Source organism: Cebidichthys violaceus, unplaced genomic scaffold, assembly GCF_023349555.1.
Source record: "Cebidichthys violaceus isolate CVI_PGR_0920_01 unplaced genomic scaffold, fCebVio1.0.p SCAF_50, whole genome shotgun sequence".
Taxonomy (NCBI): Eukaryota; Metazoa; Chordata; class Actinopteri; order Perciformes; family Stichaeidae; genus Cebidichthys; species Cebidichthys violaceus.
This window is the reverse complement of record NW_027176706.1, coordinates 1-24,766: the sequence shown is the minus strand read 5'-3', so window position 1 is coordinate 24,766 and position 24,766 is coordinate 1. Positions and strand designations below refer to the sequence as shown.

The window sequence follows — 24,766 nt, the reverse complement described above, 5'->3', positions numbered from 1 at the left end:
CAGTGGATCAAACTCTGACTTCACTCTGACCATCAGTGGAGTCCAGACTGAAGATGCAGCAGTTTACTACTGTAAGGGGGAATTCGACGCCAAGAGTCATGATCTGTTCACACAGTGAAAAAGCATCGTACAAAAACCTCCCTCAGTCAGACTGAACAGAAACTGAACTGACTGCTGCAGCTGGAAGCTACTGCAGAGACTGATACACTTCACTGAAGACACAAACACACACACACACACACACACACACACACACACACACACACACACACACACACACACACACACACACACAAACATATATTTTCATCTAGAGGATTGACTTTATTACTATTGTTGCTGTAGCCACTAATGAACATTTATCACAAGAATTTCAATGACAAAAAATGATCCTGGTGATCTTTCCACCAAAGCTATCCATTCATATCCTGTTATAGATTTATGTTCTAATCTGATTTACCAAAGAATCAAGAAAAGCAAACCTGAAAACATTAATTTTATCTTCATATCTGCATGTATATAATTTGTATACAAAAACACATTTTCCCTTACATGCAACTCAAAAACCCAACAAATACATTGAGATTAAAAGTGAATTCTTCACCCTGAAAACATCAAAACAATCTCTTCTCAATGTTCATCCACTAACTGTTGTTGAGCCTTCAGTCACATCCTCAGCAGATGGAGTCGCCCAGTTGTCATTGAAATGTAGATTTTCAAATTCCCAACAGGTAAACTACTGAATGGACCTTGTGGTGAAATAGTTTTAATTGTACAGCTTCGACTTTCAACCTCAACTTTTCAGTCAAGGTGGACGAGAAGTTGTTAAAGTGCAGCATGAAGATCTTCAGAGAACTCACATCTACATGAACTTGAGTGAATTAAATCTGTCCAACTGGAATAGACGGTGGGCTGAACGTGTTCTTTGTGTTGGAGATTGATCTCCATTGATAGAGTAAACTATATCCATGTTTGATATTAAATTATTCCATGAAGTCCAATTAAATGTGTTGGCAGATCTGGTTTGATCAAATAATATTTAATTGTCAGTCTGCTCAGGAAGATCACGGGACAGCTCTAGATGCTGAATCAATCATTTGGTTCTTTTTAACGTTATTAAAATTACCAAATAATAGAGTAAGACTTTAATAGGAAGTAGAATGGGTCATTTATCAAATTTAGTCCACCGTCTAAAACTGATGATGACTTCCATGTTTTCTGGTTCTGTCCACATGTCCAAAACTTCTGGTTGAAATCCTCAACCTCAGCCTTCCTTAAAGCCTCATCACAGCTTTACTTGGTGAAATCTCCATATTACAAACATAAACATGTCAAACCCACATTGATATTGATATCACTCATCACTGTCCAAAAAGACCATAATACCAAACTGGAAAGACGGAAAAAAACTGTCCACAAGTCACTGGATCAGTTTACTACCAGACCATTCAATGTCCTCCACATGTAAATATGTAAATGTGTAGATCAAAGCTGTCATCAGTGAGGAGGAAACATGATGATGTGTTGAGGACAGCTACACTTCACTGACTCTGAGTGTTTGCATATGTGTCCTGCCTCTCTGCTCCCAGCCGTTAAGAGGCCAGTGTTGATCAGTGGCTGTCCAGGCCTTTCAGAGACACTGACACGCCGGCAGCACAATGATGATGTCACTGACTCTACTGCTGACCACCCTGGGGCTCCTTGTTCAGGGTGAGACTCTCTTCTGAAAACTTTGCTTCACCACAATGATGTTCTGCTGTGATGGAGAAACAGTGAAACAAGCAGCATTTACCTTCTTCCATCTGTTCTCCATGTTGAAGAAATGAGACTCTTCTGTTTGGATGTTGATCATCTTTCTCCAAACTGGATTTGTCTCAATAACCCTTCTGCTCTTTTTCATGTTTTCCAGATTCATCAGGAGAAATCGTCCTGACTCAGTCTCCTGGATCTCAGTCTGTTGTTCCAGGACAGACTGTCTCCATCAGATGTAAAGCCAGTTCAGATATGGGAAGCTACCTTCACTGGTACCTTCAAAAACATGCAGAATCTCCCAGACTTATGATTTCATACGCTACAACTCGTCAGTCTGGAGTTTCAGATCGTTTCGTTGGAAGTAGATCTGGAATTGACTTTACTTTGACCATCAGTGGAGTTCAGACTGAAGATGCAGGAGATTATTATTGTTCACAGAGTGGCCACAGTTGGCCGTTCACACAGTGATACACCGTCGTACAAAAACCTTCTCAGCAGGAGAGGAACTGATCTGACTCAACAGCTGCACAGAAATACAGACACTTTACATTTGACTGAAATGAAATCGTTTTAATAGTTACATGTCAGGATATAATATTTATACTACAGTAAATGATAATGGTAATCTTGTTGAAATCGGGAATTAATCTATTAATAATAATAATAATAATAATAATATATTTAAAGTCTCATCAAAGATGAGTTGGAAAATAGAGAAGTTATTAAAAGTAACATGAACACTAAATATTTGCCTCTGAAAAACAATATTTACTTCCATGTGTTTTTGACAGTTATTCTTCAAGTGATTCAAATTTAATTTAAAATTTGGTTGATATTCAAGTTAAACAGTTTCCAACGTACCTCAATACATTGTGTGTATTCAATAATCCTGTGTTCATGGTGAAACGCTTAAGTTATTTTATATTTTGATCACACTGCTGATACTGATACTATAATGACATAATATGTTGAAGATATCCTACTTTATTACTCAGATTTAATTTAAACTTCTCAGACTTTGTAATTCATTCAGATTCTTCATACTTGCTGAACACTTTTAAAACTGTGTTTCTACCAATGACACACTATATATCTGATATAAATACAGTATATCCAATTCTTCTTGAAATATTTTAATGATCAGCTTTGTTATAAAAATATGAATTGGCAGTCAGTGTAATGAAGCAGATTCTGACGTCACAAAAGTTTGAAGGAATCTAGAATAAAGGATGAATTTACTTCTATCATGTCTGGGTGACATTAACTGATAGTCGTGATTATCTCGTCATTTTTCAAAACATGAAAACTATCAAAAAAAACATTTATTAATTTTATGTTATTTCTTTAGACATTCATAAGCAATAATAAAACCCCAAGACTCAGATGAGTTAATTATTTCTAGATGTATTGGAATTATTAAGAAAGAAACATCAGTTTATTTTACAATAACATACATCATGACATTGAATTTGATGAAAAGTTATTTATTTTGTTGGATTAATCAAAATTAGCATCAAAACGGTATGAATGAAACATGTACATGTCTGGGACAGACAGTGAAAGAAAAAGATAAACAGACATAAAGAGTTACAGAGTACAGACTGAGAGTATCAGAGTGAAACCAGTATCAGAGTCCAGTGAGTCAGGTCAGGACTGGGAACACTGGTCTCTCCTCAGTGTCTCTGAGAGAGGAGTCTGGGAGGCCTGGGTGGCCTCACAGGTCACAGAGCCCACCTTCCTCCACTGGTCTGCAGGGAGCCTCAGGGTGCTGCTCCAGCTGTAGCGGCCGTCCTTCTCCAGCACCCCGGGGCTCCTGCTCTCCTCCCAGCTGCTGCTGCTGCTGCTGCTGTCGTCCACCTTCCAGGCCAGACTCCAGTCTGAGGGGAAGCCCTTGTTGGCCAGGCACATGAGCGTGGCCTTCCCCTGCTGCAGCTCCTCACTGGACGGGGGCAGCACCGTCAGGGTGGGACGGACATCACCTAGGAGACACCAATCAGCTTAGAGGACAGGGACCACACAGCTGTCAATCAAACACCAGACACTTGGACACCTTTACTGTGAGAGAGTTGATTTTCTCCTTTAAGGAGTTTCTGTCAGATGTTCTTTCTGCTCCACCAGTCACTCACTCACACATTGTTTCACTTCCCTTTAAGAAGCCTCTCATGCATATCAGCACAGAGAGAATCATCATACAGAATGAGCTGAAATATATCAAACTACACTGGAGATAAAACATCAATATGTGGACAAATATCAGAACATTATCATCCAAAACCTTAATTGAACATTATTTATAAATATTTAGTGGAAACATTTACAAGTACAGAAAATGAAGTGACTACAATCAAACGTTCTTCATGTGGATGTCAGTCATCATTAAAAACTGTTCAAAGATTTAAACATTTTAAAACAATATTTGACACAATGAAGAGGTTTTACACGTTTTCAAATACCTATCTTCATCTTCACTCTGTTAATTTATATTTTACTCATTCTGATTCAGAATTTGTTTTAAAACAGTTTTAATTGAGGTCGAAATGAACCCAAACTTTTAAAACATTTGTAGAAGTTTTATCTTTTTTACATTTCAAGCTGTTTGAGTTTCAGTAGGAGAGGAATGAGTAAATAAATGTTTAGTAAAGCTGCTCTGAGTTAGTCTCCATGATAAAAGTGGAGAAATAAAAACATGAATCCTAAAAGTGTACGATTAAAACAAGATATATTCATCTTTTTCAAACATCAAAAACCTACATTTACAACATTACTTTAGAATAATTCATTCAGTATTATTGTGCAAAAACTTACTTCCAACATCCAGTCTGGTTCCTCCACCAAAAGTCCACCACAGTGATACAAAGTCATTGAGCCGCCGTACAAAAACCTCTCACTGTAGAGAGACACGGCTCTCTGACTTTGACACACTGAACTAAAACTACAAACCCTCAAGATGCAACTTCACCATTTCAACTGGAACTAATGATTATCCTGTAATTTAATGTTTTACTTTCTTAAATATGAGTATTTTAATTTCTGTTGCTAAAGTGAACTTTGTCTCTTAGTGCAAAATATTTGACGAAAAAGTTGTTCATGATGGTGGAAAGAAAACTACTTTTCTGAGTCTGTTGAATATAAAAGAATACAAAGACAAATTACTCCTGAAATAATTAAAATGTAAATATTTGACTTACTTCCAACATCCAGTCTGGTTCCTCCACCAAAAGTCAACCACAGTGATACAAAGTCATTGAGCCGCCGTACAAAAACCTCTCACTGTAGAGAGACACGGCTCTCTGACTTTGACACAAACAAACTCAACAAACACATTCACAGTTTACCCAGTTTATGTAATCACTGGTTAAAATGTTTAAAACTGATTCAGAAATGATACATATGTATTTAACTATTTATTTGTGAAATGTTGAACATCTATGGGCAATATTTACTTGTCTCTTTGTAAAACAAATTGATATAAGATATTCGTAAAGAAAAACTCTTCAATAAATACTGCGAAATGTAAATAATTATCATAAATACATTTTATTTTAGATAATGGCAAATGACAAATTATAACTTTGTTTAAGTTTGTACAACAGTGATGATGGTTGATGTGGTAGTGAATTTGGGGAAAATCAAAACAATATTCTGGATTTCAGTTTTTCCATCAAACCAAAGACTCTGATAAATGAGCACTGACACATTCCTGATCAATACTCTGATAAAGTGATGGATCCATTGATAAACAGCATCATCACAGTAATCCAAGTCCCTGTTGGAGTCAGTCAGAGCATTTCCATAGAGAGACACTTTGCATCAGCAGCACCATGCTCCAGTGCTCTGGGAGAGTTTATAGTCCTGAGAGTTGAACACTGGATGACTGACAGCTGTCCTTCATCACAACAGAAGACACAGAAATCGTCCTCATCAAAAACATGACTTTGATCTCCGTCCTCATCTGGACTCTCCTCTGCTGCTGCTTCACAGGTAAAGTCCAGAGAATCAAACTCCTCTCCTCTGTGAACATCCGTCCCTCTGAAATGAAGCCGACTAAACCGTGACTCTGCTTTATGTTTTTGTCTCTGTGTCCTCAGAGTCCAGAGGCCAGGTCACAGTGACTCAGCCTGGAGCAGTGAGCTCTGCTCTGGGAGGCTCCGTCTCCATCACATGTAGGACCAGTCAGAATGTTTATGTTTATAACAGCTATCACCGTTTAGCCTGGTACCAACAGAGAGATGGAGAAACTCCTAAACTGCTCATTTACTCTGCTAGCACTCGACAATCAGGGATTCCAGGTCGTTTTACAGGCAGTGGATCAAACTCTGACTTCACTCTGACCATCAGTGGAGTTCAGACTGAAGATGCAGCAGTTTACTACTGTCAGAGTTATCATTACATCAACAGTCAGTATGTGTTCACACAGTGAAAAAGCGTCGTACAAAAACCTCCCTCAGTCAAACAGAACAGAAACTGAACTGACTGCTGCAGCTGGAAGCTACTGCAGAAACTGATACACTTCACTGAAGACACACACACACACACACACACACACACACACACACACACACACACACACACACACACACATTCAAGATGTTATGACTTCTCACAACAATACATTGACTTATATTCATTTTCTGGGAAGTACCCAGTGGAGGGCCGTGTATTTTATACCTGGGCCTTCAATGCTGTCCTGCTACAGTTGAACCACTTCCAAATAACCTCATTATGACTCCAGCATGACGGGATGCTTCGTTATTAACGGGCAATGCATAAAGTCAAAATCAATGTAATTAACACAATGACAAGAACCAACTGACAAGAACCAGTCACATATATTTACATGACAACAAAGCAGGTAGAATAACATAAAACCCAAATAACACGATTCAACAGTTCTCTGCACATTCCAGCAACACTGCGGCGCTAAAACACACATTCCACCACACACTCAAGAACACGGGCCATTCACATATTATTCACATCAGAGGGAACAATATTAACCATATCATAAAAACGACACATTGACAAATTAACACAGTAGTAACGCTACAGCAGATGTAAAAAAAGAAAAGCAGTTCACTTACCAAAGCTGCTGTTCACTATTTAAAGACAAAGTATATCCTCCTTTCTTTGTTTACAAAGAGTTTAATACCACGGTTGTTCAGTACATCCGTGCAGTTTAGTTCCAGTAAGAGGTCCTTCCCGATTTATGGATGCCAGTGATGACAGTCAAGTTTCCGCAGTTGTTTTTCGTGAATATGTTTTAATGCGTTTGAGGGCTGAAAATGTTCGCTCGACAGAGACAGTAGATACTGGAATTGTCACCGGCCAAAATATCAAAACGCTAAAAATGTAATGTCACGTAAAAACTTATTGCATATCTTTACACTTTAACTCTTTTTACTAAAAAGTTCTGCTAGCTAATTTCACAACAGTTACGCTACTCCAGTGATCAATCAAGCCGCACATTAATGATGACGAACTCAAATAGGCCAGAAATCTGATTGGATAAAAGCTCTACTTAAAACAAGCTGTGCTGAAAGCAGCGCAACTGAGGAAGACAGTAGCTACTGTATGCAAAGAGATAATAAGCTAAGGGGAAAAATATGTAGAATACATGTAGTGTATTTATGAAAAATAATTCTGTCAGTGTCTAGGCCAGCAGAGAAGGCCTTGCTGGCCCTGACGGCCCACCATTGGTGTCATGATTTAAATAGCCAGTGAGGAGGAAACATCATGATGTGTTGAAGACAGCTACAGTTCACTGACTCTGTGTTTTTAAAGTAATTGAAAATACCAAACAATAGCGTACGGCTTGAATAGGACGTCTATCGCTGAGGATGAATCATTTAAAAACCTAAAGCAGATAGGAGGCTCCGGTCCACTGTCTAGAACTGAAGATGACTTCCATGTTTTCTGGTTCTCTACACATGTCCAAAGCTTCTGATGAGTTTCTCAAACAAACTATCTGAGTTCCTCAACCTCTGCCTTCCTTAAGGCCTCATCACAGCTTTACTTGGTGAAATCTCCACATTACAAACACATAAACATGTCAAACCCACATTAATATTGATATCAGTCATCACTGTCCTAAAAGACCATAATACCAAACTGGAAAGACGGAAACAAAACTGTCCACAAGTCACTGGATCAGTTCACTACCAGACCATTCAATGTCCTCCACATGTAAATATGTAAATGTGTAGATCAAAGCTGTCATCAGTGAGGAGGAAACATGATGATGTGTTGAGGACAGCTACACTTCACTGACTCTGAGTGTTTGCATATGTGTCCTGCCTCTCTGCTCCCAGCCGTTAAGAGGCCAGTGTTGATCAGTGGCTGTCCAGGCCTTTCAGAGACACTGACACGCCGGCAGCACAATGATGATGTCACTGACTCTACTGCTGACCATCCTGGGGCTCCTTGTTCAGGGTGAGACTCTCTTCTGAAAACTTTGCTTCACCACAATGATGTTCTGCTGTGATGGAGAAACAGTGAAACAAGCAGCATTTACCTTCTTCCATCTGTTCTCCATGTTGAAGAAATGAGACTCTTCTGTTTGGATGTTGATCATCTTTCTCCAAACTGGATTTGTCTCAATAACCCTTCTGCTCTTTTTCATGTTTTCCAGATTCATCAGGAGAAATCATCCTGACTCAGTCTCCTGGATCTCAGTCTGTTGTTCCAGGACAGACTGTCTCCATCAGATGTAAAACCAGTTCAAGTGTTAGTAGTAGCTACCTTCACTGGTACCTTCAGAAATCAGGAGAATCTCCTAAACTTTTGATTTATCGTGCTACAACTCGTCAGTCTGGAGTTTCAGATCGTTTCAGTGGAAGTGGATCTGGAACTGACTACACTTTGACCATCAGTGGAGTTCAGACTGAAGATGCAGGAGATTATTATTGTCAGCAGGGTCAAAGCTTTCCGTTCACACAGTGATACACCGTCGTACAAAAACCTCCTCAGCTGAAGAGGAACTGATCTGAATCAACAGCTGCACAGAAGTACAGACACTTTAAGTTTCACTGACAATGAAATCGATTTAGTAGATACATGTCAGGAAAGACTATTTATACTACAATAAATAATAACGGTAATCTTGTTGTAATAGGGAAGTAATCTATTAATAATAATATATTTAAAGTCTCATCAAAGATGAGTGGAAAAGTAGAGAAGTTAATAAAGGTAACATGAACACTAGATATTTTCCTGTGAAAAACAATATTTTTTTTTCATGTGTTTTCAAGGATTATTTTTCAAGTAATTCAAATTTAATTAAAAATTTGGTTAATATTCAAGTCAAACAGTTAAGTTTGCAACAAACCTAAACACATTGTGTGTATTCAATAATCCGGTGTTCATAGTGAAACACTTACATTTTATATTTTGATCACACTGCTGATACTATAATGATACAATATGATGAAGATATCCTACTTCATTATTCAGATTTAATTTAACTTGTAGTTCATTCAGATTCTTCATACTTGCTGAACACTTCAAACACCGTGTTTCTATACTAATGACACACTTTATTTGTGAGATATATACAGTTTAGCTGATTTTCTTTTAAATATAATAAAAATCAGCTTTGTTATGAAAATATAAATGAGCAAATAGTGTAATGAAGCAGATTCAGACGTCACAAAAGCTTGACGGAAACTGAATTAAAAGAGGAATTTACTTCTATCATGTCTGGGTCACATTAACTTAAAGTAATGATTATCTGTTTGTTTTTTATAAATAAAAAAAGTATCAAAAACAACATTATATTAATATTCTAATATTTCTTTAGACATTTCCATGTAATTATAAAATCTCAAGACTCAGTTGAGTTAACTGTTTCTAGATTTATTTATTAAGAAAGAAACATGTGATTGTTTTACAATAACATACATGATAACTAAGAATTTGATGAAAAGCTATTTATTTTGTTAAAGTAATCAAAATAAGCATCAAAACTTTATCAATGAAACATGAACTGAGACAGTGAGTGAGTGAAAGAAAGAGATAAACAGACATAAAGAGTTACAGAATACAGACTGAGAGTATCAGAGTGAAACCAGTATCAGAGTCCAGTGAGTCAGGTCAGGACTGGGAACACTGGTCTCTCCTCAGTGTCTCTGAGAGAGGAGTCTGGGAGCCCTGGGTGGCCTCACAGGTCACAGAGCCCACCTTCCTCCACTGGTCTGCAGGGAGCCTCAGGGTGCTGCTCCAGCTGTAGCGGCCGTCCTTCTCCAGCACCCCGGGGCTCCTGCTCTCCTCCCAGCTGCTGCTGCTGCTGCTGCTGTCGTCCACCTTCCAGGCCAGACTCCAGTCTGAGGGGAAGCCCTTGTTGGCCAGGCACATGAGCGTGGCCTTCCCCTGCTGCAGCTCCTCACTGGAGGGGGGCAGCACCGTCAGGGTGGGACGGACATCACCTAGGAGACACCAATCAGCTTAGAGGACAGGGACCACACAGCTGTCAATCAAACACCAGACACTTGGACACCTTTACTGTGAGAGAGTTGATTTTCTCCTTTAAGGAGTTTCTGTCAGATGTTCTTTCTGCTCCACCAGTCACTCACTCACACATTGTTTCACTTCCTTTAAGAAGCCTCTCATGCATATCAGCACAGAGAGAATCATCATACAGAATGAGCTGAAATATATCAAACTACACTGGAGATAAAACATCAATATGTGGCCAAATATCAAAGCTTTATCATCAAAAACATGAATAAACATTATTTATAAATATTTAGTGGAAACATTTACAAGTACAGAAAATGAAGTGACTACAATCAAATGTTCTTCATGTGGATGTCAGTCATCATTAAAAACTGTTCAAAGATTTTAAAATTTTAAAACAATATTTGACACAATGAAGAGGTTTTACACATTTTCAATTACCTATCTTCATCTTCACTCTGTTCATTTCTATTTTACACATTCTGATTCAGAATTTGTTTTAAAACAGTTTTAATTGAGGTCGAAATGAACCCAAACTTTTAAAACATTTGTAGAAGTTTTTTTTTTTTTTACATTTCAAGCTGTTTGAGTTTCAGTAGGAGAGGAATGAGTAAATACATGTTTAGTAAAGCTGCTCTGAGTTAGTCTCCATGATAAAGGAGGAGAAATAAAAACATGAATCCTAAAAGTGTACGATTAAAACAAGATATATTCATCTGCCTCAAACATCCAAAATCTACATTTAAAACATTACTTTAGAATAATTAATTTAGTATATTTGTGCAAAAACTTACTTCCAACATCCAGTCTGGTTCCAGAGATTTTGTTTAAATTCATCCCACAGTGATGTTGATTTGTGTTGTAGTGAATTATGGAGATTTTACAAAACATTCCAGAAGAAAATGTTTCCATCAAACTCAAACCAAAGACTCTAATAAACGAGCACTGACACATTCCTGATCAATACTCTGATAAAGTGATGGATCCATTGATAAACAGCATCATCACAGTAATCCAAGTCCCTGTTGGAGTCAGTCAGAGCATTTCCATAGAGAGCCACTTTGCATCAGCAGCACCATGCTCCAGTGCTCTGGGAGAGTTTATAGTCCTGAGAGTTGAACACTGGATGACTGACAGCTGTCCTTCATCACAACAGAAGACACAGAAATCGTCCTCATCAAAAACATGACTTTGATCTCCGTCCTCATCTGGACTCTCCTCTGCTGCTGCTTCACAGGTAAAGTCCAGAGAATCAAACTCCTCTCCTCTGTGAACATCCGTCCCTCTGAAATGAAGCCGACTAAACCGTGACGCTGCTTTATGTTTTTGTCTCTGTGTCCTCAGAGTCCAGAGGACAGGTCACAGTGACTCAGCCTGGAGCAGTCAGCTCTGCTCTGGGAGGCTCCGTCTCCATCACATGTAGGACCAGTCAGGATGTTTATTATAGCAGCCCATATCACTATTTAGCCTGGTACCAACAGAGAGATGGAGAAGCTCCTAAACTGCTCATTTACTATGCTAGCACTCGACAATCAGGGATTCCAGGTCGTTTTACAGGCAGTGGATCAAACTCTGACTTCACTCTGACCATCAGTGGAGTTCAGACTGAAGATGCAGCAGTTTACTACTGTCAGAGTGAACATTCCATCAACAGTCAGTGGGTGTTCACACAGTGAAAAAGCGTCGTACAAAAACCTCCCTCAGTCAGACTGAACAGAAACTGAACTGACTGTTGCAGCTGGAAGCTACTGCAGAGACTGATACACTTCACTGAAGACACACACACACACACACACACACACAGACACACACACACACTCACAGACACACACACACACAAACACACATTCAAGATGTTATGACTTCTCACAACAATACATTGACTTACATTAATTTTCTGGGAAGTACCCAGTGGAGGTCCGTGTATTTTATACCTGGGCCTTCAATGCTGTCCTGCTACAGTTGAACCACTTCCAAATAACCTCATTATGACTCCAGCATGACGGGATGCTTCGTTATTAACAGGCAATGCATAAAGTCAAAATCAATGTAATTAACACAATGACAAGAACCAACTGACAAGAACCAGTCACATATATTTACATGACAACAAAGCAGGTAGAATAACATAAAACCCAAATAACACGATTCAACAGTTCTCTGCACATTCCAGCAACACTGCGGCGCTAAAACACACATTCCACCACACACTCAAGAACACGGGCCATTCACATATTATTCACATCAGAGGGAACAATATTAACCATATCATAAAAACGACACATTGACAAATTAACACAGTAGTAACGCTACTGCAGATGTAAAAAAACAAAAGCAGTTCACTTACCAAAGCTGCTGTTCACTATTTAAAGACAAAGTATATCCTCCTTTCTTTGTTTACAAAGAGTTTAATACCACGGTTGTTCAGTACATCCGTGCAGTTTAGTTCCAGCACGAGGTCCTTCCCGATTCATGGACGCCAGTGATGACAGTCGAGTCTCCCCAGTTGTATTTCTTGAATACATTTGAATGCGTTTGAGTCAGTGACGTGCGGTGAGGTTCGTGTCTGGTGAGGCTCTGACTCTACATAAGTCAGATTTACAAATATATGAACCCAATAGAGAAGCTTAAATCACCATTCAATTAGCAGCTTGCACGTTGACTACTGGTTGTTTTTCATATCAGCATTATTTACACACACACACACACACACACACACACACACACACACACACACACACACACACACACACACACACACACACACACACATAGGTAAAGTACATATTAGATTCCACCGGGAGCGTTTCAGAAGCGGAGCGCTCGCGGGCTCCACCCGCGAACATCGTGAGATTCCGCGATAATCTGCGTAGCAACCACGGATGTATAAAGAGAACAACAAACACATAAACGGTTACTTTACCTGTCCGACGTTGAATTGCTGTTGATTTGTTCATATTTCCTTGTTTTTTGAGACATTTTAAAGCTTGGATATATAATCTTACATTTTTGTGGTCAAAGCAAAATATAAGAAGAAGAGAAGTGTAGAAGAAGAGCAACGACAGAACAAGCATCAACCCGACCCGTGGGCTCTCGCTCGCCCCCTTCTTTGAGACAGAGTAGTGTTTGCCTCTCTGTGCTTTTTCACTGCGGTTTCTGTCAGATCAGCAACACTAAATATGTTCTACACAGACGTGAAACACATTACCTATTCTGTGGAAAGAAAATACATAAAATAAAAGTGTCTACAAATATTACAGTGGTGACAAACAATGAGAAAGCTAAGAGGCACACGCTCAACCCAGTTAGTGAGGGATTCACAGTCTGAGGAGAGGAACAGCTCGTCACTGCCTCACCTCACTGTCTCCTCTGTTTGAACAGGACATGCACTAATTCAGCGATTTTGATTATAAAAATACTTGAAATGATTGGAATCATACAGAAATTACATTTATAGCACAGATCAGTATAGAAATATTAATATTTATTTTATTTTAGCATTATTTGTTTTTTACTTGTCATGATGACCTCCCCTGACCTCACGTCCCTGGTTTGAGGGCTGAAAATGTCCGCTCGACAGAGACAGTAGAGTTTGGGATTGTCACCGCCAAACATGGCAAAACGTTAAAAATGTAATGTCACGTAAAAACGTCTTGCATATCTTTAAACTTGAACTCTTTTTACGACAAAGTCCTGCTAGCTATTTTCACAACAGTCACGCTACTCCACTGACCAATGAAGTCGCACGTTAATGATGACGTACTTGTAGGCCAGCTAGAAGGCTCTGGCATGTGAAAGAATACGGCCAACATGTCAAACTAAAAATCTGATTGGTTGAAGACTATGACGATAACAATATTGTCCCCATTTACTTGAACTGCAAAGAGATTCACTTGTAATTCTGAAGGCCTCTGGGCAGATTTTTTTTACTTAGAGACAACATAGAGGTGAAATCTGATTGGATAAAAGCTCTACTTAAAACAAGCTGTGCTGAAAGCAGCGCAACTGAGGAAGACAGCTACTGTATGCAATGAGATAATAAGCTAAAAGGAAAAATATGTAGAATACATGTATTTATGAAAAATAATTCTGTCAGTGTCTAGGCCAGCAGAGAAGGCCTTGCTGGCCCTGACGGCCCACCATTGGTGTCATGATTTAAATAGCCAGTGAGGAGGAAACATCATGATGTGTTGAAGACAGCTACAGTTCACTGACTCTGTGTTTTTAAAGTAATTGAAAATACCAAACAATAGCGTACGGCTCGAATAGGACGTCTAACGCTGAGGATGAATCATTTGAAAACTTAAAGCAGAGAGGAGGCTCCGGTCCACCGTCTAGAACTGAAGATGACTTCCATGTTTTCTGGTTCTGTCCACATTTCCAAAACCTCTGGTTGATTTTCTCAAACAAACGATCTGAGATCCTCAACCTCAGCCTTCCTTAAAGCTTCGTCACAGCTTTACTTGGTGAAATCTCCATATTACAAACACATAAACATGTCAAACCAACATTGATATTGATATCATTCATCACTGTCCTAAAATAACATATTACCAAACTGGAAAGACGAAAACAAAACTGTCCTCAAGTCACTGGATCAGTTCACTACCAGACCATTCAATGTCCTCCACATGTAAATATGTAAATGCATAGATCAAAGCTGTCATCAGTGAGGAGGAAACATGATGATGTGTTGAGGACAGCTACACTTCACTGACTCTGAGTGTTTGCATATGTGTCCTGCCTCTCTGCTCCCAGCCGTTAAGAGGCCAGTGTTGATCAGTGGCTGTCCAGGCCTTTCAGAGACACTGACACGCCGGCAGCACAATGATGATGTCACTGACTCTACTGCTGACCACCCTGGGGCTCCTTGTTCAGGGTGAGACTCTCTTCTGAAAACTTTGCTTCACCACAATGATGTTCTGCTGTGATGGAGAAACAGTGAAACAAGCAGCATTTACCTTCTTCCATCTGTTCTCCATGTTGAAGAAATGAGACTCTTCTGTTTGGATGTTGATCATCTTTCTCCAAACTGGATTTGTCTCAATAACCCTTCTGCTCTTTTTCATGTTTTCCAGATTCATCAGGAGAAATCATCCTGACTCAGTCTCCTGGATCTCAGTCTGTTGTTCCAGGACAGACTGTCTCCATCAGATGTAAAACCAGTTCAAGTGTTGGTAGCAGCCTTCACTGGTACCTTCAGAAATCTACAGAGTCTCCCAAACTTTTGATTTCTTTTTGGAATATTTTATTTTTCCAAGTTTTTTAACCAAGGAAGAGAACGTGCAGAGCTTACAGAACACAATACATTAAACATTACAAAAAATTACATAACACGCTAAGAAAGAAAAAAACCCACAAATACATGAAATAAAATTAAGTAAATAAATAAAGAAAAAAAAAACACAAATACATGAAATAAAATTAAGTAAATAAATAAATAATTCCCCCCACCCGAACAAACCAAAAAACAAAAAAGGTTGGTGCATAAAGTGACACAGCACAAAGCATATTGTAACTTCAAATAATTACAGTCCTATTGTAATGTTAGTGTTGTACCCATGTACTCCAAATAAGGCTGCCAGATTTTTAAAAATAAATGATATCTTTTTCTGAGACTATATGTAATCTTTTCAAGAGGAATACAACTGTTCATTTCCACAGACCATTTGTCGATGAGAGTGGGGGAATCAGATTTCCATGTCATTGCAATACATTTCCTGGCCACACATAAAGCAATTACTGCAAGTTTAATTTGGGGCTTTGTTAAAGACCTGTTGAGAGTTGTGAAGTTTCCCAGTAAACATAGCTCAGGATCTAATGGAAAGGTAACACCTGTGATCTTAGTTATTGTATTACAAAAGTCATACCAAAAGGACCTCACCTTTGTACAAAGTCAGGTACAGTGTAGTAAGGAGCCAACCTCTATACCACATCTGAAACACATTTATGACAATTCAGGTTTGGATTTATGTAGCTTCTGTGGGGTGAGGTACAGCTGATGAAGAAAATTATAATGAACAAGTCTGTACCCGGCATTAACCGTTGCTGACAAACTGTTCTGGCACAAATCTGACCAGAGTTGTTCATCAATTGTTATATTCAAGTCTGATTCCCATCTCATCCTGGATCTGTGTAATCCTGGTTTTGGGCCCTCATTCAGCAACATGGAGTACATTTTAGAAATAAATTTGTACACATTTCCCTGGTGAAGCAATTTTTCCACATTAGTTAACACAGGTAGAGTCATTCCAGGGCCCAGGTTGGTTCTCAAAAAAGATCTTAACTGGAGGTAACAAAAGAAAGTTCTACTGGACAAGTCCTACTTTCTCTTCAGTTCTTCAAAAGACATGACAAGTCCTTGATCAAAGCAATCTTCGAGATGCTGGATTCCTCTGTCATGCCAAGTCTCCAGAATCTTGTTATTTAGTCATGGGTAGAAGTTCATTTTGTGTTAGAGGTGATTTTGGTGATAGTCTCATATTTAGTCCAAGAGTTTTGTGAACTTCATAACATATTTTAATAAAATGTTTCAAAATAGGATTGTCTGTCCTACTGGATATGGTTTTGGAGTTCCATTTATAAATAAAATCACTGGAGGCTTCTTCTTTCAAAGGATGAAGTGCAATTTGTATTCAAGAGGGGGCAGCACCACCGTCAAAAAATGACAAAATATATCGCATCTGGGCTGCTAAATAATATTTCTTTAAAATGGGTAGTTGAAAACCTCCTAGACTATAATCCCATGTTCATTTTTCCATTGACACCCTTGGCATTTTACAGTTCCATAAAAACTGCCTAATGTGTTTGTTGAGGGTTTTAAAAAGGTTTGAGGTAATGGAATGGGTAAGGACTGGAAAAGATACTGCAACCTCAGGAGAATATTCATTTTCACAGTTTATTCGACCAGTTAGAGTAATGGGTAGATTCATCCATTGACGTAGGTCGTTCTCGATTTTACTCAGCAATGGGAGGTAATCCAATTTGTACAAGTTTTTAAGATCATTATCTGTAATTATTCCTAGATATTTAATATTCGGTAGCCACTTAAATGGGGTTGTTTGTTGGTATTCAGTGTGATCAAAGTTTGTGAGTGGAATAATTTCACTTTTTTCCAAATTGACCTTGTATCCTGAAATAGCACTATAGGTGTTTAGTAGCGTCTGTAGTTTAGTGAGAGAGTTAACCGGGTCTGTTAGATACAGAATTACATCATCTGCCAGGAGATTCATTTTATGATTTATTTGGTCCACTCTGAACCCCTTTATATCTGGATCCCGTCTAATTGCTTCAGCAAGTGGTTCACTAGCCAGGACAAAGAGTCCTGGAGACAGAGGGCAACCCTGTCGACTCGATCTACTCAAGGGAAATGCTGTCGAAGTCTGTCCATTTGTGGTAATTTTGGCTCTGGGTTTATGGTAAAGGGTTTTCACCCAATTGATAAACAAATGGCCAAATCCAAACTTGCCCAAAACTTTGAATAAGTACGGCCACTCTAGCCTATCAAAGGCCTTTTCAGCATCTAATGCTACAGCTACACTAGGTTCAGTTTTAGATTTTGTTAGATGGATAATATTAAAGAGTCTGCACAAGTTATTGGCTGATGAGCGTTTCAAAATAAAGCCGCTCTGGTCTGGGTTTATTCATTTTGGCAAATATTGGCCAAGCCTGTTAGCCAGGGCTTTGGAAATCAATTTGTAATCTGAATTCAACAAGGAAATAGGTCGAAAAGAGGAACACTTTAATGGATCTCTATTTTTTTTTGTGAATCACAGTGATTATGGCAGTGGAGAATGATTCTGGAAGAGTTTGAGTTTTGGATGCTAAATTAATCACATCCATTATAAGGGGGGTAAGTAAGTCCTTAAATTCTCTGTAGAATTCAGGAGGGAAGCCATCCTCTCCTGGTGATTTATTGGATTGTAGTGAGCAGAAGGCCTTTTCAATTTCTTTCTGGGTGAAGGGCAAATCAAGATTCTTTTGGTCTTCGTGGCCGAGTTTCGGTAATTCAATAGTGGACAGAAATTCATCAATCTTAGATAGATCCTCTGGTGATTCTGATGTATATAGATTTGTATAAAACTGTTTGAATGCATCGTTAATTTCTGTTGGGTTGTGTGAGGTTGCACCCGTTTCAGTTTGAATTGCATTAATTGTCCTTGAGCTTTCCTCTGTTCTCAATTGCCAGGACAGAATTTTGTGAGCTTTCTCTCCCAATTCATAATATTTTTGTTTGGTTCGTAAACATTTTTTTTCAACTGTATAGGTATGTAATGTATTGTATTTCAGTTTTTTGTTAACCAGCCGTTTGTAAAGTTCTTTAGACCCAGATTGTTGAAACTCCTTTTCCAATTTCAAAATATCTGCTTCTAGCTCATTTATCTCTGCCATATATTTATTTTTGATACCCTTTGTATAAGATATTATTTGTCCTCTTAGCCCATAATATGAAACTATTAGGGGAGGAGGCGCAGTTTGTCTCACAAAAAAAAGTTATCTGGTCCCTAATAAACTGGCAAAAGTCTGGTCTATGAAGGAGAGTAGGGTTCAGACGCCATCTATATTGGTTTGCTGGTTTTTCTGGCATCAAAATAGATAGGGTCAAAGGTGAATGATCAGACAGCATCCTAGATACATATTCAGATTCTAGTGTTCTATGAATTAGCTGTGTTGACAATAAGAATAGGTCAATCCTGGTGTGAGAGTTGTGTGGGCAGGAGTAAAAGGAGTAGTCTCTAGTTTGAGGGTGCATCTGTCTCCACACATCAGTCAGGTTTAGATCTTTCATAAATGATAAGGTAGTTTTAGCTGCTTTTGTTCTGGATGTTGTTGTGGCTGACTTATCTAACATAGGGTCTAAGCAAAAATTAAAGTCACCTCCTACAAGTATGTTTTGTTGTCCCCCTGATACCTTCATGAAAATATCTTGAATAAAGGATTCATCATCATAGTTAGGTGCGTATACGTTTAACAGTGTCCAGGGTTCAGAGTAAATTTGGCAATTAACTAAGACATAGCGGCCTGATGGATCAATTATAGTTTCTCCAATTGTCACTGGAATGTTTTTATTTACCGTATTTTTCGGACTATAAGGCGCACTTAAAATCCTTACATTTTCTCAAAAATTGACAGTGCGCCTTATAATCCAGCGCGCCTTAAGCATGGTCACTTGTTGTGCTTATTGATCGATTTTATGTGGTACAATGTGCTCAAAAATCTGTCGAAATATGTAAGTACGACTTTGGTAAGCAACGAAGCCGCTCCGCTCAATGGATATTCGGAGCATTACGGTACGCTGTGTCACTACCTGATTGGCCCCGTAACAGGAATGTAATGTCTAAACTAAAAGTCAAAATCGATCAATAAGCACAACAAGTAACCATCGGTCGCAACTGTCGTCCGAGCTTTCACGATAGCTGGAATCATCACTGAACAGCCAAGTACCGATAACAGCAACAAGACTGACTCGGAAAATGACGAGAGGGATTCGGGCATTCTTGATGCCGAAATCGCACAGCTGTTTCCCTCAGACACTGAAGATGAAGAATTCGATGGATTTGTGGAAGAGGAATGAATCGATAAGTGAGTGTATTTTTCTGTACCGGTATTTGTTGTTACAACTGAGTTGAATAAAGTTTGATTTACCGGACTGTGTTGTTTTGCTTAATGCGCCTTATAATCCGGTGCGGTTTATGTGTGAACATAGACACGTTAATTCACAGTGCGCCTTATAATCCGGTGCGTCTTATAGTCCGAAAAATACGGTATTAAAATAGCAACCCCCCTTGCTTTTGAGTTAAATGATGATGATAGTACGTGTCCTACCCATTCTCTTCTCAGCTTTTTATGCTACTGTGTGGTAAGATGGGTCTCTTGTAAAAAAGCGATATCTGTTTGCAGTTTTTTAAGGTGTGTCAAAACTCTCTTCCTTTTAACAGGTCCATTTAGCCCATTCACATTAAAGCTAACAAACTTCACTACCCTATTCATTAATGCCAAGTGTGGACATCAGAGTGTCATCGCCTCTTTGTAAATTCACTGTGCAAGAGCCAGTGTATCTCCTGTGATCAAATAAAAAAAGATAAACCAAAGCACCAACATTAACGAAGAAAACAAACCCCTTCACCCCAAGTGCCTAATCCTGAACATTTGACACTATCTTCCCTATCAAACTGGGTTGTGCACTTTGCACTTGTCAATTATGACATGTCTGGCTGGTTCAGAAACATACAAACCAGCCCAAGGCTTTGTCTGAGAAAAATTTTAACAATATGTATAGTATCGAATTTTAAGTGTGACAAGAAATTATAACAAATGCTGAAAACACCCTTTTCTGAAATTATTAGAACGCAAGCAGGGTGGGTTAATATGAAACCAATCTATCAGATAAAACTTAAACTTGAATTGCTGCCATCACTTACTTTATCCCAACATCTTTAACCTAACAAGAGTGACGGCAGTGCTAAAGCTAGACAGCTCCTGAGAGCTGCTGCTGCGTGTCTGGGTTTCATCCACCTGTTGGTTCCGTCCGCCTGGTCCGTTATGTTTGTCCCGGGGAGTCCCGCAGGAATGCTGCCGCTTCTTTTGGTGTTTTGAAGAATTTTCTTTTTCCATCGGGAAGGAGGATGGATCATTTAAAAACTTAAAGCAGATAGGAGGCTTCGGTCCACCTAGACTTCGGTCTAGAACTGAAGATGACTTCCATGTTTTCTGGTTCTGTCCACATTTCCAAAACTTCTGGTTGATTTTCTCAAACAAACGATCTGAGATCCTCAACCTCAGCCTTCATTAAAGCCTCATCACAGCTTTACTTGGTGAAATCTCCACATTACAAACATAAACATGTCAAACCCACATTAATATTGATATCAGTCATCACTGTCCTAAAAGACCATAATACCAAACTGGAAAGACGGAACAAAACTGTCCTCAAGTCACTGGATCAGTTCACTACCAGACCATTCAATGTCCTCCACATGTAAATATGTAAATGTGTAGATCAAAGCTGTCATCAGTGAGGAGGAAACATGATGATGTGTTGAGGACAGCTACACTTCACTGACTCTGAGTGTTTGCATATGTGTCCTGCCTCTCTGCTCCCAGCCGTTAAGAGGCCAGTGTTGATCAGTGGCTGTCCAGGCCTTTCAGAGACACTGACACGCCGGCAGCACGATGATGATGTCACTGACTCTACTGCTGACCACCCTGGGGCTCCTTGTTCAGGGTGAAACTCTCTTCTGAAAACTTTGCTTCACCACAATGATGTTCTGCTGTGATGGAGAAACAGTGAAACAAGCAGCATTTACCTTCTTCCATCTGTTCTCCATGTTGAAGAAATGAGACTCTTCTGTTTGGATGTTGATCATCTTTCTCCAAACTGGATTTGTCTCAATAACCCTTCTGCTCTTTTTCATGTTTTCCAGATTCATCAGGAGAAATCATCCTGACTCAGTCTCCTGGATCTCAGTCTGTTGTTCCAGGACAGACTGTCTCCATCAGATGTAAAGCCAGTTCAAGTGCTAGTAGCTGGCTTCACTGGTACCTTCAGAAATCAGGAGAATCTCCCAAACTTTTGATTTATGACGCTACAACTCGTCAGTCTGGGATTTCAGATCGTTTCAGTGGAAGTGGATCAGGAACTGACTTCACTTTGACCATCAGTGGAGTTCAGACTGAAGATGCAGGAGATTATTATTGTCAGCACTCTAACGGCTTCCCGTTCACACAGTGATACACCGTCGTACAAAAACCTCCTCAGCTGAAGAGGAACTGATCTGAATCAACAGCTGCACAGAAATACAGACACTTTAAGTTAGAACAACTATGAATATAATATAACAGAATAATGTCAAGAAATATTATTTATACTATAGTAAGTTTTAATGGTAATCTTGTTGAAATAGGTTATTTATCAAAATAATTAAAGTCTCATGAAAGATAAGTCAAAAAGTAGATAAGTTAATACAAGTAACATAAACAATATATATTTGACTCTGAAATATAATATTTACTTCCATGTGTTCTAAAGATTATTTTTCAAGTAATTCAAAAATATTATACGTTAAAATAGTAAAACATTTATCTTTTCCAACACAAATAAACACATTGAGTTTGTTTATATGATCTTGTGTTTATAGTAAAACACATCTTATGTCATTTTTGAAACTTCTAAATATGTTTCCACTTGAGAGTTTCTACCAATGACAAACTTAATTTGTGATATACATGAAGTATATCTAATTTTCTTTAAACTATATAAGATTCCATTTTTATAGAAAAAACTACAATTCCATTCAGAGTAATGAAGCAGATTCAAGTCATACAATATTTAAGGAATCTGGAATAAATGGTGGATTTAATTATATTATGTCAGGGTCACAAGAACCTCAAAGTAATGATTATCAAACTAGTTTCTTTAAAAATATGAAAAAAATATTAAACACAACAGTATAGTATTATTACATTATTTTTAGAGAAATGTCAAAGCCATTTTAAAACATTGGACTCAGTTGGGTTGAATGTTTCCAAAATTAATGGAACTATAAAAAAGCAACACCTGTTTATTTTTTAATAACGTATGTGAAAACAACTAATTTGATGAAAAGTTCTTTATTATGGTAAATATAAAAGAACATTCAACATGGCATTATATTAACTTAAAGTTGTTTTCTTCCAAAATTGCCAGAAATGTTTTAATTTTAAAGACTGAATCTTTCTCTTTAACTTTTAAAACAGCAACATCTGTTTATTTAATAAAATTATACATGAAAACAATTCTCTTCATGAAAAGTACTTTATTGTTTTAAATCAACCTGAATTACAACAACAAAATGTTATCAAGGCAACATGAACTGAGACAGTGAGTGAGTGAAAGAAAGAGATAAACAGACATAAAGAGTTACAGAGTACAGACTGAGAGTATCAGAGTGAAACCAGTATCAGAGTCCAGTGAGTCAGGTCAGGACTGGGAACACTGGTCTCTCCTCAGTGTCTCTGAGAGAGGAGGCTGGGAGCCCTGGGTGGCCTCACAGGTCACAGAGCCCACCTTCCTCCACTGGTCTGCAGGGAGCCTCAGGGTGCTGCTCCAGCTGTAGCGGCCGTCCTTCTCCAGCACCCCGGGGCTCCTGCTCTCCTCCCAGCTGCTGCTGCTGCTGCTGCTGTCGTCCACCTTCCAGGCCAGACTCCAGTCTGAGGGGAAGCCCTTGTTGGCCAGGCACATGAGCGTGGCCTTCCCCTGCTGCAGCTCCTCACTGGAGGGGGGCAGCACCGTCAGGGTGGGACGGACATCACCTAGGAGACACCAATCAGCTTAGAGGACAGGGACCACACAGCTGTCAATCAAACACCAGACACTTGGACACCTTTACTGTGAGAGAGTTGATTTTCTCCTTTAAGGAGTTTCTGTCAGATGTTCTTTCTGCTCCACCAGTCACTCACTCACACATTGTTTCACTTCCCTTTAAGAAGCCTCTCATGCATATCAGCACAGAGAGAATCATCATACAGAATGAGCTGAAATATATCAAACTACACTGGAGATAAAACATCAATATGTGGACAAATATCAAAACATTATCATCCAAAACATTAACTAAACATTACTTTAAAATATTTAGTGGAAACATTTACAAGTACAGAAAATGAAGTGACTACAATCAAACGTTCTTCATGTGGATGTCAGTCATCATTAAAAACTGTTCAAAGATTTAAAAATTTTAAAACAATATTTGACACAATGAAGAGGTTTTACACATTTTCAATTACCTATCTTCATCTTCACTCTGTTCATTTCTATTTTACTCACTCTGATTCAGAATTTGTTTTAAAACAGTTTTAATTGAGGTCGAAATGAACCCAAACTTTTAAAACATTTGTAGAAGTTTTATCTTTTTTACATTTCAAGCTGTTTGAGTTTCAGTAGGAGAGGAGTGAGTAAATACATGTTTAGTAAAGCTGCTCTGAGTTAGTCTCCATGATAAAGGAGGAGAAATAAAAACATGAATACTAAAAGTGTACGATTAAAACAAGATATATTCATCTTTTTCAAACATCAAAAACTACATTTAAAACATTACTTTAGAATAATTAATTTAGTATATTTGTGCAAAAACTTACTTCCAACATCCAGTCTGGTTCCTCCACCGAACGTGTACCAGAGATACAAAGTCATTGAGCCGCCGTACAAAAACCTCTCACTGTAGAGAGACACGGCTCTCTGACTTTGACACAAACAAACTCAACAAACACATTCACAGTTTACCCAGTTTATGTAATAACTGGTTAAAATGTTTAAAACTGATTCACAAAGGACACATATGTATTTAACAACTTATTTGTGAAATGTTGAACATCTATGGGCAATATTTACTTGTCTCTTTGTAAAACAAATTGATATAAGATATTCGTAAAAAAAAACCTCTTCAATAAATATTGCTAAATGTAGATAATTATCATAAATACATATTGTAGATTATGGACGATTACAAATAATAGCTTTGTTTAAGCTTGTACAACAGTGATGATGGTTGATGTTGTAGTGAATTCGGGGAAAATCCAGAAAATA

General features: G+C 38.5%; 1 protein-coding gene and 4 gene segments (V, D, J or C); 2 read left to right on the top strand and 3 right to left on the bottom strand.

Moving 5' to 3' along the window:
• Window positions 1–1,530: 1,530 nt before the first annotated feature.
• LOC137887968 (uncharacterized) lies at window positions 1,531–6,172 on the top strand. Its single transcript, XM_068731238.1, has 5 exons — window positions 1,531–1,710; window positions 1,910–2,216; window positions 3,685–3,715; window positions 5,652–5,733; window positions 5,841–6,172. The coding sequence occupies exons 1-5, from the start codon at window positions 1,659–1,661 to the stop codon at window positions 6,170–6,172; spliced, it is 804 nt and encodes a 267-aa protein (XP_068587339.1). The 5' UTR covers window positions 1,531–1,658.
• Window positions 3,221–4,007, bottom strand: LOC137888002 (Ig kappa-b4 chain C region-like). The segment is given in 1 exon segment: window positions 3,221–4,007. A coding segment is annotated over 1 exon segment (261 nt).
• A 3,519-nt stretch (window positions 6,173–9,691) lies between the features above and the next one.
• On the bottom strand, window positions 9,692–11,543 carry LOC137888029 (Ig kappa-b4 chain C region-like). The segment is given in 2 exon segments: window positions 9,692–10,172; window positions 10,998–11,543. Coding segments are annotated over 2 exon segments (492 nt in total).
• Window positions 11,544–15,030: 3,487 nt separating this feature from the next.
• On the top strand, window positions 15,031–21,934 carry LOC137888037 (immunoglobulin kappa variable 3-11-like). The segment is given in 3 exon segments: window positions 15,031–15,082; window positions 15,282–15,359; window positions 21,627–21,934. Coding segments are annotated over 3 exon segments (438 nt in total).
• A 1,043-nt stretch (window positions 21,935–22,977) lies between these two features.
• Window positions 22,978–23,884, bottom strand: LOC137888000 (Ig kappa-b4 chain C region-like). The segment is given in 1 exon segment: window positions 22,978–23,884. A coding segment is annotated over 1 exon segment (261 nt).
• Window positions 23,885–24,766: the final 882 nt, after the last annotated feature.

Excerpts from the sequence above, each read along its gene's own strand:
- LOC137887968 (XM_068731238.1), top strand. The coding sequence starts at position 1,659 with ATGATGATGTCACTGACTCTACTGCTGACCACCCTGGGGCTCCTTGTT. Across the intron at positions 1,711-1,909 it reads CCTGGGGCTCCTTGTTCAGG|ATTCATCAGGAGAAATCGTC; the intron begins GTGAGACTCTCT and ends CATGTTTTCCAG. Across the intron at positions 2,217-3,684 it reads CACAGTTGGCCGTTCACACA|CTCCTCACTGGACGGGGGCA; the intron begins GTGATACACCGT and ends CCCCTGCTGCAG.